General features: G+C 39.1%; 1 protein-coding gene across 1 annotated transcript in view; it reads right to left on the bottom strand.

The window, feature by feature from the left end:
* Positions 1–17,880, bottom strand: part of AFDN (afadin, adherens junction formation factor) — a 145,031-nt gene that overhangs the window by 58,138 nt on the left and 69,013 nt on the right. The window contains 6 exon segments of the mRNA XM_045544730.1: positions 546–751; positions 875–936; positions 5,485–5,603; positions 10,029–10,098; positions 14,039–14,298; positions 15,726–15,820. Coding sequence (XP_045400686.1) covers positions 546–751; positions 875–936; positions 5,485–5,603; positions 10,029–10,098; positions 14,039–14,298; positions 15,726–15,820 — 812 coding nt within the window.

Below are 17,880 nucleotides of genomic sequence, written 5' to 3'. Positions count from 1 at the left end.
AATTCTAAGAAGGTGGTTGCCCAGGCCTGGGGGCAGGGAGGCATGGGAGAAGCTGCTTACTGGTTAAGGGGTTTTACTCTGGGGTGATGGAAATGTTTTGGAACCAGATAGAGGTGGTGGTTGCACAACACTGAGAATGCGCTAATGTCACTGAACTGTTCACTTCAACATGGTCAACCTTATGCCACATAAATTTCTTCTCAATCAATTATTTTAAAATACATTCTAAGAAAGCTCCGACAGTCTCAACACTTTCTTACAACTACTATTACAAATTTAAGGATCTTTCTCATGATCATTATGTTACCACACACACAGTTTATTTATTTTAAAGCTTATTTAAAAAAAGGTTTACATTTCCTTTCAACTTTTTAAAGCTATACATTTTTCTATATTATTTATGTAACTTTTATTTTAGAAAAAAAAAAAAAAAACTCTAAAGATAGAGTCAAACATGTAACCAAATTGGAAGCACTAAAGAATTCACTAACTTAAAAGTTATAACCATGACTGTTGGGTGGGCACGGCTTTTCAGCAGGACTTACCTGGATGACTCCTTCCATCATGCTCACCATCTTGTTGACCACGGCAATGACCTTGTGAGTGCGTTCTGTAGGACTGATATCAGGTCTGTACTGGCTGGACAATACATACCGGCATGCCATATATAATACATATGTAGGGGACAACTTAAAATGGACTGTAGAGCTATTAGTATAATTTATAATGGCAGATAAAAATGAATCTTCAGCTGTGAAAAGATTTCAAAAAAGAAGAAAAAAGAAAAAACAAACAAAAAAAAACCATGAAAAATCAAATGGAGTAAAATGGATCAAGAAATAATTCACTAACAATGGAATCTGAAATTACTCACAACTTTCCCTGAATTCAATGCTTGCAGGCAGTATCAGTTCAGGCCCAGAAGCATCCTGTGTTCTAAAGGAAGAAAGTTGACATCACTTAAAATAAGGTCATGAGGCTAAATATCACAGACAACCTGTGTATATTTCTGCAACTATTTTTTAATCTCTATATACATTTTTCAACAGTAAAATAAATAATACTATCCCTTGTTTTCACATGTAACCTATTCAAATCCTGAGATGAATACATTGGGAGTGATCTTATCACAACTCTTGACAGACGGTCGTTAGCTCCTTGAAGTATACACCTCCACCATGAGAACAGATCTGACTTGACTCTGGATTATTAATGAACATTTCATGTCTAGTACAGAGATCAAGCTGTCTTGCACCTGCTATGCCTATGTCTCAGGTGACAGTGAAAAGATACTACTAAGAGACACACAGAAAACTGAACCATGTTGAGCTTGAAAATGAGTTTTAGTATAACTAAAACAGAAAAGTCTCCTAGGACTGAGTCATTATTTATTTGTCTTTCTCTGCTGATACAGAGTTAGACAGATGACTGATGAAAGTTGCCTTCAGCCATTCGGTATTACCGTTTTTCAACCCCCACAATAATGCATGCCTTAAGAAAAGGCATTCTACTCACTCACATTTTTTTCTTAAGGTTGCATAAATGCCAGGTACTTTCTGCAGTTTAGCCTGACACTATACAGAAAAGGAACTGGCAAAAATCGTAAGTAAGGAGGAACTATAATTTGGAACATTTCTAAGAACTAGCATTGTGCTAATGTTGATGTATTTCCAAGTATTCAGGGTCAAATTAATTCAAAGGTTGGGTACATTTCTATTTCTACAAAAGAATTCTTCAAACATCAGGTCACCACCCATTGGTAGGACATAAGGGTGGGCACTGATTTGTGAAACTTCTCTTCCAGTTATGAATGTATGAATTTGTATGTGTGTGCCCACCAAGGTGAGATATAAAATCTGATCTTGTGTTGTGCCCAAGGTTCAAAACATTTTGAAAGCCATTACTAGGCACAGACATTCTGAACTATGTAAGAAAAATAATTACAAATCCAGTTTAGATCTGCTTATATTAACAGATTTATATTTTCTCAATGGATAATGCTCAGTTCACTTAGACATACGATTAGAACTTCAAGCCACTTAATTGTTATGCTCTAAGTTTGCTACTAGCTATGTTTTATGTGTAATATTACACTTAATCAAAACAAACACATGGGCAAGTTATTAGCTTCCTAACATTTCAATATCTTTATCATTTTAGAGATAATCAGGAAGAATTCTCAAAAACTCTGTTTGAAAAAATAAGAAATTAAAATGACAGCAAAAGCCAAAGAATATGTGTTTTGCCCTTCTGTGAAATTAACTAAAAATTAAATAACAGGGATTATAAAGGCTTACACAAGGATGAAAATATCTATTGACTTAAACTGAGATCAATATTTATTCAAATAAATATTCATATTTGGTGAAATGGAAAGTCATCAGTTATCAGCATAGCTGAATCAGAAATACTCATTAGTGACTTAGAATGACGATCATTTTTATTGGCAGCATTTCAGTCTTAGATGACTAGCAACGAACTGCCAGCATCAAGTACTTGCAATCGATGCCTCACTCACTGAACTCATTAATGCAAACAATAAAAGACTTTTCTTCAAAAATGAAAAAGAACAACTTGGGATGATTACAGACTTATAAGTCTATATAAACTGGCTAACTAAAATAATTCTTTTTCTACAGCAAATCGTTGAGGATCCATCCTCATCTTCTCCATGCACCAAAAGATGAATAAAGAGAAAAGAATATAATGTGAGTTAACACAAACTATTATAATAATAAAGCAAAAACAAAAATCTTCTCATCAAAGTATATGCTTCAAAGTTTGTTATCCAGTCTACGATTTAATAATTTAACTCAACAACTTAGGAGAACAAAGATGCTTTTATAAACAATATAATTTAAATGCTCAATTATTTTAACATGTCTCTTATACTTCCATATTTATAGACATCTAAAATTGCAGATAGGCAGTTATTTTAATTTAATATCCCATAAAAGGAACCTGGATAAAATTTACCAATTATTTATTTTAACAAATCTGGTAAACCCAAGGAGTTTAACTTGTCGTTAGAAAAAGAAAAAAAAAAATTCATCAGTGACAATTAAAAGTCATTCCCATTATTTAATAGGATTTTTTCCTTGAATAAAACTAGTATTTAAAAAAAAAATTGTTTTTTGAGACAGAGTTTTGGTCTGTCACCCCAGGTAGAGTGCAGTGGCATCACCGTAGCTCACTGCAACCTCAAACTCCTGGGCCCAAGTGATCCTCCTGCCTCTGCCTCCTGAGTAGCTGGGACTACAGGTGCATGCCATGACTCCCAGCTAATTTTTCTGTTTCTATAGAGATGGGGTCTCACTCTTGCTCAAGCTGGTATCAAACTCCTGAGCTCAAGCAATCCTCCCACTTTGGCCTCCCAGAGTGCTAGGAGTACAGGCGTGAGCCACTGTGCCCAGCCAAAAATTATTATTTTAAAATATAATAATTAAGTATTTAATTTAATGCTTATTCCAATATTGTATATGTGAAAAGAGTGACAATGAAGTAAGAATGAGAAGAAAGGTTCAACTTTTTTCATCATTCTCTTAATGTCAACAAAGCAGCATATTTATAATTCAAATAAAACCTTTAATAAGTCTTCGCAAAGCAAACTATGTTGCAAAATTTTTTTTTTTTTTTTTTTTTTTTTTTTTTTTTTTTGAGACAGAGTGTCACTTTGTTGCCCGGGCTAGAGTGAGTGCCGTGGCATCAGCCTAGCTCACAGCAACCTCAGACTCCTGGGCTTAAGGGATCCTACTGCCTCAGCCTCCCTAGTAGCTGGGACTACAGGCATGAGCCACCATGCCCGGCTAATTTTTTTGTATATATATTTTTAGTTGGCCAGATAATTTCTTTCTATTTTTAGTAGAGACGGGGTCTCACTCTTGCTCAGGCTGGTCTCGAACTCCTGACCTCGAGCGATCCACCCGCCTCGGCCTCCCAGAGCTAGGATTACAGGCGTGAGCCACCGCGCCCGGCTTATGTTGCAAAAATTTTAATTAAAATATGTGCTTAGGGTAAAAAATAATTTCAGACATACAATTATCATATGGCTATTTTTACACTGTGTTAACATACTATCAACTATATATATTTATTAATCATTGATTTTGCATATCCTAAAATCATTATCCTAATTGATCTTTCCCTTTCCCCACGTGGATTTATTCAATCACTCAAATACTTCTGAACTAAGAACTATAATATATGCTTCTCAATCACCTTATAACCCCAAGACAGGGTTACTCCTTACGATACCAATTTACCATTCTGGACATCTTATTCTACAACATGCTGTCAAAAACAAGTACAAGCACAGAAAGTAAACTATTTATTATTATATGTAATAAAATTCACAGGGCCAACACAAATCTTACAAGAACCAAAAGTACAAAACGAAAATAAAGTAAAAACCTGAGACTCCCTTATGAATCTACATATTTAATTACTGTGATGAATGATGTTAAAATATTGCAATGTACAGTGCCCTCTGCTGGAAGTTGAGAAACTGAAGAAGCAGTACCTATCACTGTGACTGAAGTGACAGGTGACCCTAGGCAAGTCACCTGCTTCAGCTGTCTGTCTCAGTTACTGGATCTTTGACAGGAAACAGCATGGGCTCTGCAAAAATCTGAAGAGCACCAAAAGGGCCATGCTCCCATTTCACTGCTGACAATGAGAACATCACACAAGTCATACAGTATTTCCCTACTTCTGTCTGAGTCCATTTAGAGCTACAGAGTAGAAGTGTTCAGCACCAAATAATGATACAGTTTAAACTAGTTAGCATGTGGCACCCATCACCTGTTAGTTAACAACCATATTGAAGGCGTTGACATTACTTTTCAACATTTAAAAAATTTTAGAGGTCATAAGAAATAGAATTCTAATTTATTAAGGTGACACATATTAAAAATTACAAGAAAGGGAAATAAGAAAAGGCTGAAGTTCTCTACCCAAAAAATCTAGGTAAGAACAATGCCAGAAGAAAAAATAATTCATCCTCCATCTATCCCAACAGCGAGACATATCCCATCAGAGCATAAGACATGGTAACATGGCACTCTCAGTTCTTAAAATACCTATTTCAAAATCATTTTTAGCTTCACGTATTTTTAAACAGATGAAGATTTCTGCTAGAAATGGGTAAAATGACCAGCTTTCTCTAAAAATAAAAATTATCAAATATTAAAATCCTTTAAAAACTCCCTTTCTCTTTATGTTTTCACAAAGCAGCAAATCTGAAATGGCAACATTTTAATTTGATGTGCCTATTTCCACTTGATAACATTATGGCATATAAGTGAGGGATATGATTATTAATAAAGCGTTGCTTTTCACTTCAATAACAGGGAAAGGAAATACTCTTAAAATAGTATTGCTAACATGCTTAAAATGTCAGCAGAACCTTTATAAATTGAATAATCTTTATCCCAAACCCTGAACTAAAAATACTTTTACTTCCTTCACAATAAAAAATGAAATTACCTGCTTTCTTGCCTGCGATAGTCTGGCTGCTGCTCTACTCTGATCATTGGCTTCACCATCCCGCGCTCAGCTGTGCCGGAGGCAGACGACACTCTGTCGCTGTCCAGTCTGGTGGTGCTCTATGCCAAAGGAAAAGCACAGTGTGTTTAGAACACGTGCAGACCAACCAAGCTTGACACTCGGTGCTGCAGGCAGAGATCGGGTGCGGGGCTTACAAGCAGAGAGGGCGAAAGCACAGGCCAGAAAACAACAGAGCGAGGCTGAGGACACCATGTCCACAAGGGTGTGCCCAAAGCACACTGGCATTAAAAGAATAATAAAAACACACAGCCACTTCCATTTTCAAAGAGATAGGGGCTGGCTTTAAAACCCAGGCATGCAAAAGTGGCACATATATACAACGATTTTTCAAAAAGGACAACAAAAACAGTGATTTCATTCCAAAAAGTTCTTTGAAAACCAGGATAAAAGATGAGAAAATATGTACAGCACGAAGAGGTAGGGTCTACTGTTTTTTACGTTTAAGAACATATTTAGAAATCCTACTCATTATAGCTAACACCTAATAAATTCTGTACAGAAATTGGTTTATTTCTTGCCCTAAATCAACACAGGGGAAAAACACATATTATATGGTAAGCCAGCACAGTATATTTAAGTACTTCTAAACAATACACCTTTCTAAACACTTGTATGGCATTTGTGGGTAAACAAAAAGTATGAGTTACCTATATTAAAAAAATCATCATAACAGAATACAAGTTTTATATGTAATGAAATTCACTGTAGCAAAAATTTCACGTAAAATTTCTTATTACATCACATCTGTTTGCTGAAGAAATTGAGCATGAATAAGAATCAAATAAAAATCATCCTTACCTTATCACCTAGAGATTATCATAGTACTGTATGTATCTTTAGTTTTTCTTGCTTTCCATAAATGGAATTATACAACCTACTTTGTACAAATATTCTTTTTCATAAGCTGTAAACATCTCACACTATCACTTATTTCATATTATAGACTTGGAATGGCTATATAACACTTTGTTGTCTATTCATCATACTTCATTAAACCAATGCCACACAACATTGTTTAAAATGCTTATCAGTACAAAGTGCCATGACAGCTGTGCTTACAAACACATACACTCAAGCACAATGATTATTTACATACAATACAGCTACAGACACAGAGCTGCTGATGTGTGGGCAGCACTATCTAAACTGCAATAGGTCAGTGGGTCAGGAATGGATAACAAGATGTTATTACCAAGGGTCAAGGATAAATTGTGGATGAATAATTTTCATTTTTTAACCTTCTTTCCTCTATTTACCAAGTCTTCTATACACATATTTTTATAAGAAACTAATTTTTTTTTTTATAAAGACAGTGCTATTTGGCTCCAGGAGTACTTACTCACTCAGTTATTGACAAGGCATTTCCCATGTCTCTTTCACGCATGGGCACTTTTCTAAGCACTAGAAATACAGTAGTGACACATGAAGTAAGACCTCTGCTGTCAGAGCTCACGTTCTACAGTCAGTCGACAAAAGGACAAGTACCAAATGGTAATACAGCCTGCACAGAGAGTTTGCATAAGGTGGTGTGATAGTGACGGGATGCTCAGGGACAACCTGGTCAAAATGTGGGCTTTAAACTGGGGTCTGAGACAAGAAGGGGCCACTCATGTGAAAACCAAGGGCAAGAGCAAGAAAGGCCTTCAAGCACAGAACGGAAGCCGCAGGGGGCCGGACCTGAGTCAGCAACAAGCAGTGGCCAGATGACATACGCTGGGAGGGAGGCAGGCTCCAGTCACAGGGGCTGGGCAGGCCAGAGTGAAGGCTGATTATTTGGGGTCAGATGCCACTGGGGCTTTGAACACAGGACAGTGACAGAACCTGGTTTACATTTTTAAAATGTGAGGAGAGTGACAGGCCAGGCAGAACAGAAGCAGGCCACTGCTGGACAAGCTACATAGCCCTGTCTGCTCCACAATGGCCACAGCCTGTGCCAGACGGGCAGAGCAATCCCTGCAGGCAGAGGCTGAGGGACAGAGAGGGACCAACTGGGACCCGGGAACAGGTTTCCATCAGAGCAATGCTATGAATGGTACTGTCACTTACTAAGATGGAGAAGGGTCAGAAAAAGAAGCCTGTTTGAGAAAGAAAATCTAATCTCCTTTTAGCTGTGTTCAATTTAAAATAAATACATGCAAGTGGATATGACATGTCAAGCAAGCCTCTGGAGAAAGGAGTCTGGAGAGGTCGGGGCCAAAGGCACACATTAAGTGACAATTAACATTAGATGGGGCCAGGCACTGTGGCTCATACCTGTAACCCCAGCACTTTGGGAGGCCCAGGTGGGAGGATCACTTGAGGCCGAGTTTGAGAACAGTCTGGATAATGTAGTGAGACTCTGTCTCTACAAAAATTAAAAAAAAAAAAAAAAAAAATTAGCCAGGCGTATTGCTTGAGCCCAATAGTTCAAGGATACAATGAGCTATGATCATACCACTGCACTCCAGCCCAGGCTACAAATGAGATATTGTCTCTTAAAAAAAGAAAAAATTAGGCCAGGAACAGTGGCTCACGCCTGTAATCCTAACACTCTGGGAGGCCAAGGCAGAAGGATTGCTTGCGCTCAGGAGTTCGAGACCAGCCTGAGCAAGAGCCAGACCCCATCTCTACTAAAAATAGAAAAAAATTAGCTGGACAACTAAAAATAGAAAAAATTAGCCGGGCATGGTGGCGCATGCCTGTAGTCCCAGCTACCCGGGAGGCTGAGGCAGGAGGATCCCTTGAGCCCAGGAGTTTGAGGTTGCTGTGAGCCAGGCTGACACAACGGCACTCTAGCCCAGGCAAGAGATGAGACTCTGTCTCAGAAAAAAAAAAAAAATTAGACAATATTAAACTTAGGAAGGATGCATAAACACAAGGGGCCTAGGTCTGAAACCTTAGCCCTTCAAACTTTTGAAGTCAAGCTTAAGAGGAAGAGGTACTAACAAATCAGACTGAGGAGGAACAACCATTAGGTGGGGGAAGAATCGGGAAAGTGATACTCTAGAAGCCAAAAGAAGGATGTGCATCAAGGAAGAGGAGGTGGCCTAGTTAGAAACTGCTATGACAAGTGGGACAGGACAAAACGAGCCCGGGTCTGGGAAGTTGGAGGCCATCAGTGCCCTGACAGCCATGGCTATGGAAAGGCAGGAGTCAACAGGAGCAGAGGAAGGAAGGTGGAGTTGGGCAGTGGAGACAGCAAGCACAGGTGACACCGGAGATGCTCAACATGCTCTGAGGCTGATGACGACACCCCAGGACCGTGGGAGGCTGCTGTGTCATGGCCTCCAGTGAACCACACCTTGAGTGGCCCCTTCCCCTGGAATCTAGGCTGAGCCTGTAATGTGCTCCAGCCAATGGAAGGCAGAGGAGCTGACACCGTGTCGGTCCTGGGCCTAACCCTCAAAAAGCCCTGGAAGCTCCCTAGTGCTTGTGCAGCACCACAAGACTAAGACTTCCGCCTGCCCCAGTGGGGGAAAGGTCTCATGGACAGACCTCAGATGACACACAGAGAAGGGGGTCAGCTGTCCCTGCATTCCAGCAACTGGCTACCAACTGACTTGCGAGCTGAATGCAGCCACGCAAGTGACCACCAGCAGGACCAGCAAACAACTGCCCAGGCAAGCTCAAACCAGATCGTACAGTGCTAAACAAATAAAATGGCTGTTGTTTTAGCCCACTAAGTTTTGTAGTGGTTTGTTATCCAGCAAGAGATAACCAAAATGAGGACAAAAACGAACTGATCATGCAAGAGATAAGGGATGTTGTGGAAGTGAGGTGCCCAGAGGGTTAACTGACCTCAAGGATCCGGGCTCTAAAGTGAGGGGTTAACAAGAGCAGTATATTATCTGTAGGGTAATCTGACCAAGAAGGGCTAGTTCCGTGCAGGAGAAGCAAGTATGCTCCACCTGGAAGACAAAGCACAACATCCTGGCCTCAGGAAAAAGGAATGGTCTGCTGATTTTCTTGTATGCATCACTGTGTTTTACAGTAACACAGCAGATTAGGACAACCCACACTTAGGGGCTTCTGTGAAGTCTGTTTTCATAAAGAAGTCTTACATGTATATTGTCATCATACAGTACTCCCCCCACTTTCTGCGGTTTCCATCTCCACAGTTGCAGTTACCTGAGGTCGGCTGCCATTCGAAAATAGGGGAGTACGACACATAAAGATATTTTGAGAGTGAGTGACTGAGAGAGAAAGAGACCACATTGACATACCTTTTATTACACTATATGGTTATAATTGTTTCATTTTTATCAACTGTTATTAATCTCTTACTGTGCTTAATTTATAAGTTAAACTTTATTACATGTATGTATATATAGGAAAAAACATAGTGTACATGTAGGATTCCATACTATCTGTGGATTCAAGCATCTACTGGTGGTCTTTGAACGTATCCCCCTTGGATAACGGAAACATCCATGGTGTCCTATAAAGTTAAACACAGTCCTATCAGGTAATATATAATTGGCTACCTTGCTTGTTGGCAATGCCGTCCCACTATGAATATCTCCTCCTAAATCAAAAGTTGTCTCCTGAACAATTCTGTTGGGACAAAAAGAAGAAACACAGAATTAATAACTTTCAAATGATAAGGCACAGTCTCTTCTTAATAATACAGAAGGAACAGTTTAGCTAACTATCCCAATGTTCAGGATCTTTAAGAAATTGCTTTATTTTCAGCACATGAACTTATAGAACAAAAAAACCCCATTAATTTTACAAACTTTTCTTACTGGTGTATACTGAATACTCTCAGGATGTTTTTTAAACTATAAATAAAAAGGAACTGAATGTAAAGAAAAGAGGTTATTTCACTATGTCAATCTATCCAGGCAGCAGATGGCACATAAATGACGTGATGTGTAGAAGACTGAGGAGCCCATGACGCTATTCACGGACACAGGGAAGGTGATGGTGCCCACATAGGCAGCAAGGCACAGGGCTGTGCTTCCCTCCTGTTTGAAAGCCAATCTGATGATTTTTTCCTAGATCACATGGATATCACTACTTAGACTACAAATTAAAAATGGCAAATTGTTGATAATATTAGTAAATCAGATGAAGGGTTATCCTAGTTTAAACAGATTCTTCAAATATTTCTACATATTAAATACCAAAATTTCTAAACACATCATTATGAAAAACTAACTCAGAATATAAACAAAGCCTCATCTTAAAGAGTCTAATAGGCTGGAGTGGCTACATTCTCGGCACAAATGAAAGAAAGATGTGTGTACCCACTGGCCCCGGCTCATCAGAGACCCAGCCCAGGAAGACAAGAGGCTAAACACCGGGAAACCAATGGAGATGGATCCGTAGTTACATTTCCTGGATTTCCGCACAAGGTGATCAAAAAGAATGAAGTCTCTTTCGTTACAATATTTGAAAAATATATGGTCTAATTTCAAAGCACCATGGAAACCTGAAACTTTCATTTAAGCTCAATCTATAGAATGAAACAAGGAAGTAATACAGAAGTGCAAAACAATTTTTCAAATTATAAAAGCAAGTACAAATTCCTCCTCTACCTCATGACTAAGAAAATAAAAACACTGTAAAATACAAAATAATACCATGCTTTTACTAAAGGCTAAATAATCATCACCTTTCTGCACACAACTTTACGCAATACATCACCAAGTTTTGTGAAATTAAACAGTCATCACCTATCAGCCAGATATTCATAGAAACAGAAATGCTCCGAGGGTTCCCATCAGTCTGAACGGGAGGTTCAGCTCAGCTCTCTGACAACAGGAGCAAGAACAATGACAGTCCACCTCCTCTGCCACCTGCTAAAGCTACAGGTGTGCACTATTCACCCTCCACTTCCTCTTACGGGTAGTACCTGAGTATAATCAAAGTCTTCTTGATTCCATGTACAATTATCACCCTAGAATAACAAATTTATAATAACATGCATAACACTTTAATTTTTCCCCCCAAAGCTACCTCTCTCAAGCTTTAACAGGGCCCATTCATACTGTATGTATCTGGGTATGCTGACAAGTCCAAAGTGACTTTATACACGACTTCAATATTTTTGAATTATGATCTTTGTAATAATTATTTCTCACTCATCTTGGCACTCAGCACAATAACAGCATATGACATGGTGCCCAATGAGTAAATTAATGAGTCTGTGTATCATCAGAAGACCCTAGAATTCCCAACTGATTATCAATACCAAACTCTGCTACTTGCTTGTTCAGTAAGGATTTAAAGACAAACTCTGAAATCTGAACTTGAGAGTCCATGGGTTATTACAAGTTACCCAGAAAGTTCTATAACAGTTTGATATTAGAGCAAAATTAATGTTCATAAAAAAAATAAGAGTCCTTTCTAATTTATGGATGGTATATTTAACCACTAAACAGTTTTCACCATTTTTACCAGAAAAATATATAATAATAAAAAAATTTCAGAGCACATTTTCCTCATTGAAACCTAAGCCATATTCTTAAAGGATCTCCACTTCTGCCCAGAGATACGGTAAGAAGAGATAATTGCAGGCCTTTGAAGCAGGAACCATATGGCAAAAATATAGGAGCTTGTCTCACATAGAAAAAAGACATTACCAAGCGAAACTGAAAAGCCAACTAGGCGTGAGACAGACGCTGCTCCTAGAACTGTGTGTATACACAGCAGCAGACACAGACAATAACACTACTACCAGGCCAGCCATGGCGGCTCACACCTGTAATCCTAGTACTCCAGGAGGCTCAGGTGGGAGGATCGCCTGAGCTCAGGAGCTTGGGACCAGCCTCAGCAAGAGCAAGATCTCATCTCTACTTAAAAAAAAAAAAAAAAAAAAAAAAAAAAAACCAGAAAAAACTAGCTGGGCAACTAAAAATAGAAACAAAAAAAAATTAGCCAGGCATGGTGGCGTGTGCCTGTGGTCCCAGCTACTGAGCAGGCTGAGGCAGGAGGATCATTTGAGCCCAGGAGTTTGAGGTTGCTGTGAGCTAGGCTGATACCACGGCACTCTAGCCCAGGCAATAAAGTAAGACTCTGTCTCAAAAAAAAAGAAAAAAAAAAAAACCCTACTACTAAGTAATAAACATCACAATAAATATACTAAAACTCAAAAATCAAGCACACTTATGGACAAGAGGCAATACTATAGGTACTGTTGAAAGACAATACGCAACACAACAGAAGAAAATTTTCCTACAATAATCTCTTTGGCCAAACTTCAGTGAGCCTTAAAATAAATGGGAAGTAGAGGCACACCCTCTCAAGATGTCTGATGCCGAAAGGAAGGAAGAGCTACAGAAAATCTGGTGACTGAAATGCAAAACACTTGAGCATGAGAACGTGACTCTCTGAAGAAAAGAGTCCATGTAAAGCTAATGACAAGAGAACTGGGAACACGGCTGATAAATGAAAAATATCACCTTAAGAACAGAATATTTAAAAAGCTGGAAGGGTGAATTTAGATACACATTCAATTTAAAGGCAAAAAAGTTAGAAAGAAACGGATTTTCTTGGGAAACAGACAGGAAAGGCACTTGCTGGTTTTCTTTGGGAAGTAAGAAGTAGGATCATTTGCTGAGACTTGGGCTCAAGGCGAGCTGAGAGGCTGGGAACAGTTCTTAAACAACCCATGAACTTTACAAATATCCCGTTTGTCTGAAGGAATATATGTGATAATCTACAAAGTGATTATCTTGGAGAAAAACGTTAGTCCTAAGCAGTCACACCTGGCCCAAAGCATGAGCCCCGGGCGGCTAGCCAAAGCTACGCCATGAAACAAAGCAATGAGATCGGCAGCACCTGAAGACCACCAGCATGCTGGCCGGTGTGTGTGCTCTTACGCTGCAGGGGACTTTTTGGTTGCTTTAAACAGCATGAGGGAAAAGCTACTGCAGCTGTTTTCCCAAGATTAATTCCCTGTCAACTGCAAAAGAAATAATAAAGTAGCAAAACAGTATACGATGTCTTTAAAACTACTATCACCAAAGAGAAGTCACACTCCCTCCCCACAAAGCTTTACTAGAGTGCCATTAGAAAGGACTTTTTCCCCTGTAACAGGCCTGCAATGCAAATCCTCAGAAAATCACTGGGTGGCGCTAAGACATTCCGAATTCCTTTAGGGATCTTAACGTGTTTCTGTTATCAGCCATAGGAAAAAAACCTCAATAAAAAATTTAAAAATCTTAGTTACATAAGATAATTACATAGAACACTATAATGTTTCACAGAGGAACAGCTGTTGTTTTAGAATGTTGGCTAAAAAAACAAAGTTTAAATATAAATAATTTAAAACCAATCAGACCTTCCAATTTTAAGATGAAATTAAGACCTCCCTGTCTTCTTTCCTTTAACACCAACCAAAATTAACAAGAATCAGAATCACAAACCCCACTATGATTTTTTAAATGAAAGAAAATAAAAAATAAAAAGCCAAGTCATCCACGTGCAATTCAAATTACCTTAAGCATAAGCAAAACACCGCATCCTAGGGCTGATCTCTAGCACTTACCCAGGCTTATGTCTTGGGCCCTTCGTCAGGCCTCCATCCACAGGTCTTTTTGCAAGAGCATGATCTTGGCTGGGGTCCACGAACTTGAACACATGTGACCCCCCAAACTGCACTTTCATGCCACTCTGCAGCATGGTGGTCTCTGAGATGCGCTGGCCCTCCACGTAGGTCTCTGCGTCCACACTTCTAGGAGTCACAGTGACCACGCCATCCATGTTGGTGAGGTCACAGTGATGGGGCTGAATTCCTGGGCCAAACAACTGAGAACAGAAGGACACCCGAGAGACTCATCATGAAGTAGACAGTAGTTAAAAACAGATTTTCAAAACTGAATAGCCCTTTTATGATAAATGTAATTAATAAGCTCTGGATTTTCAGTGCTTTTTAAAGTGGATTTTCCCCAGTAGTATAAGAATAATTAAACACTGTGAAAATAGTGTCAAAACAGACCTTTCATTTTTAGCATCCAGTAACCTGATTTAAAGCATATTATAACTTTGCATTAAAAAGCATATAGTCATCATGACAAACATTCATTCAACAATTAATGGACAAATCTATATGGATCATTATGATTAAAAATTCCTATCTGGCCAGGCTCATGTTTGCAATCCCAGCACTTTGGGAGGTCAACGCAGGGGGATCACTTGAGGCCAGGAATTTGAGATCAGCCTGGGCAACATAGTGAGACCTCATCTACACAAAATATTTTTTAAAAAAGATTAGCCAGGTGTGGTGGCACATGCCTGTAGTCCCAGCTAATCGGGTGGCTGAGGCAGGAGGATCGCTTGAGCCTAGGAGTTGGAGGTTACAACGAGCTATGACTGCACCACTGCACCCCAGCCTGGGCTATTGAGCAAGATCCTATCTCAAAAAACAAACAGAAAATTCTCATTTTTTTTTTTTTTTTTTTACTGCTGTGCTAAGAATGAAGGAATGGTAGAACTGAAAATGACACTAACAATCTGAAGCCATCATTTTACAACTGAGAAACAATAAGTACAAGCAGGATTTGTCTGAGTTCAACTTCAAAGAGGTGATAAATCCTGACCTCACTTATTCAAAGAATGTGTTAAAACTCTGTTTTAAGCAGTGGAAAACTGTGTTCAGCTAATATTTTAACTAGAACTTATTGAATGGCTATTGCTATGTGTGTCAGACCCAGTGATGGGCACTTTTGCATAGGTTACCTCCTGTAATCATGATACAGAGCTCTAAAATCATTATCACCATCTTTTAGAGCAGGGGTCCCCAACCTATGCTGAGTTGTAGAATTATTTCATTATATATTACAATGTAATCATAATAGACATAAAGTGCACAATAAATGTAATGCACTTGAATCATCCTGAAACCATCCCCCTGCTCCCCGTCGGTGGAAAAATGGTCTTCAATGAAAATGGTCCCTGGTGCCAAAAAGGTTGGAGACGGCTGGTAGAGAAAAGCAAGCAGTCTCAGAGGAATGCCAGCCCAAGTTTTTGGAGGTGTCACCTAACATAAACTCATACCCTGCTCTTTTCACACTAAAGCAGAGAAAAGTGACCCAGAGTTGACAAATGATGTATCTTTAAATGCAAAATCTGTCATTTTCATTCCTTCAGGGTCGCCATGGTGGCTCTGTACCATGCGCGCCCCCTGAGAGGCAGGCGCGACAGCAGAAGCTCAGCCCTGCGCTGCCACTGCCCACCTGGATAGAGGTGTCATCCAACTTTTCTGTCCCAACTTCAGTCACACTTAACTGAAGGCGGTAAAGCTTTGGCTTATCTCTGGAGTCGGAACCATCTGTGAGAAGAGAAGGAAGACAGTTCCATTTGCAAAGTCTAATGTTCTTGTCAGATTATTTGAAACAAAAAAACAAAAAGTTATCTGTCTTAGAAATTACTGTTCTCACTTCTCAGGATTTCTTTTCAAAGAATTCTCCAAACATATGGCACAATTTAACGAACTGGATACAGCAAATTCAAATTAAGAAATATATCAACTTCTGTTTAATATAAAGTATTAACATTATCATTAATTTCAATGTTCTTATTACATAAAAAGAAATTTTCTCTAACACACTGCCCTAGACTTTTGCTAATGATTCTGAGGAGCAATTGTATTAGCAAAATGAAGACCCAAAGACACAGGCCTTCATTTGAGACCAGCTCTTTCCAGAGGTAAGCTTCCGCCCTCCCAATACGCAGCACGGGCTGATGAGGCACAGCTGAACTGCAGACAGAGGTTTTAAACACACAATCTTCGCAGACCTCTGGGATCAAAATCCTTGAGGATGAAGCCTAAGAATGTGTCTTCTGCATAAGCTACCCAAGTAATTCCAATGCCCACTGCTGATTCAGAATTACTGTTACACAGCTTGGCTCCCTGGAGGGGAGCTAGAGTGACGGGTGGGAAAGAAGACTGGGTTTCTGGTCATTTTTTACCTTTATGAACTGTTGGGATTTTTAATTTCCATGAGCATGAGTTTCTATGAGGGAGGGGGGGGGGGGGGGCAGAAGGAGGAGGAAGAGGAAGCAGTCCTGCCAATCCTATTTACAACCAGACATGTTTACTCATTTTCCTACCTACTATATCCCAGCTAAGATGTCAATTGAAGGCTTATTCTGATTTCAGAGTTGTTAACATATAAGAAAATGTGCCTCAAAGAATTCATGAATTATGATCCAATTTCAAAGTTCAACATTTGTACCACAGCCATGACAGTCAGTCTAGTGCTGCAAATACACCAAGTGAAGCTTCCTTCAAAGGCTGCATGAAGTCTCCCTGACCTGCTTCACAACTGCCTTGTAACACTCAGAATCACCGAGTCAGTGGCCAGATAAAATCTCTAGTCACTGAGATTAGGAATGTAAGGTTTGAGAGCTTCAGAAGCTAAACAGTTTAGAGGGTATGAGCGTACATGCAGAGTTTTAGACTGCTACAATCTCTTAGCGGTGGTGTGATCTGAACTCTCAGACACCCTGAATATGTAACTTCTGTAAGAAGTGATGTTAATTTTAGGGTACACAAAATCACATCCTAATGACAAAATTTTCTATTTATGAAATATTTCAGAACTCTGTGACATCTGAGTGAAGGTAAAATGAGACTGAAGTATGTGAGAGACACCAATACCAAATACACATTTAAAAACTAATGCATCATTTGTGTTGCTTCACATCATGCTGGAGTATTTAATTTTCAACTCCAACTATTCTAATAAAGTCCTGATCAGAACAAACCCCAAAATCATCCATTCTCCTGGACATAGGTAGTTTCCTTCCAGATCTGCTGAGTCCAAATCCCCCAGGAACATTTACTGTTTTGTTTTAAACGCCATCGGCAGTTCCAATGAACACCCCTAGTGAGGAAACGTGTCCCTCTTCTGTCCTGTCCTATCTACTTTTTCATAGCAATGCCACTAACCGCATCTGAAGATGACTTCTATTCCTCGTCTCCCTCATCTCCAAGCTCCGTGGTGGCTAGCTTTAAAAAAATCTCTTTACCCTGGCACTGAACTCTCAGCATATGGTCCACAGTATGTAATCAGTAAAGACTCAGTGTGTTAATAGTAAATAATCATACCAAAAATGAAGAAAACAGAGTAATACAATATAGTCACACACAGAAATTATACAAATTATAAAGAAGCAAAAGGAACAAGTAATCATGTATGAAACAAGAACAATCATTTCAATGCAAAGTTAAAAATATAAGAACATGAAAAATATGTCTGTGTAGGGATGAAAGAAAAATTCATTCATATTCTTTTGAATTGTGAATGCTGCTGAAGGTGTCTTGTGAGATGACAAAGAGCAGTCACACACCGTTCCACACGGGCAGATGCAGAGACACAGAGAAAG

This window comes from Lemur catta, chromosome 2 (genome assembly GCF_020740605.2).
Source record: "Lemur catta isolate mLemCat1 chromosome 2, mLemCat1.pri, whole genome shotgun sequence".
Taxonomy (NCBI): domain Eukaryota; kingdom Metazoa; phylum Chordata; class Mammalia; order Primates; family Lemuridae; genus Lemur; species Lemur catta.
Note: the sequence above shows the minus strand (reverse complement) of the source record. Positions and strands in the feature narration are given on the sequence as shown.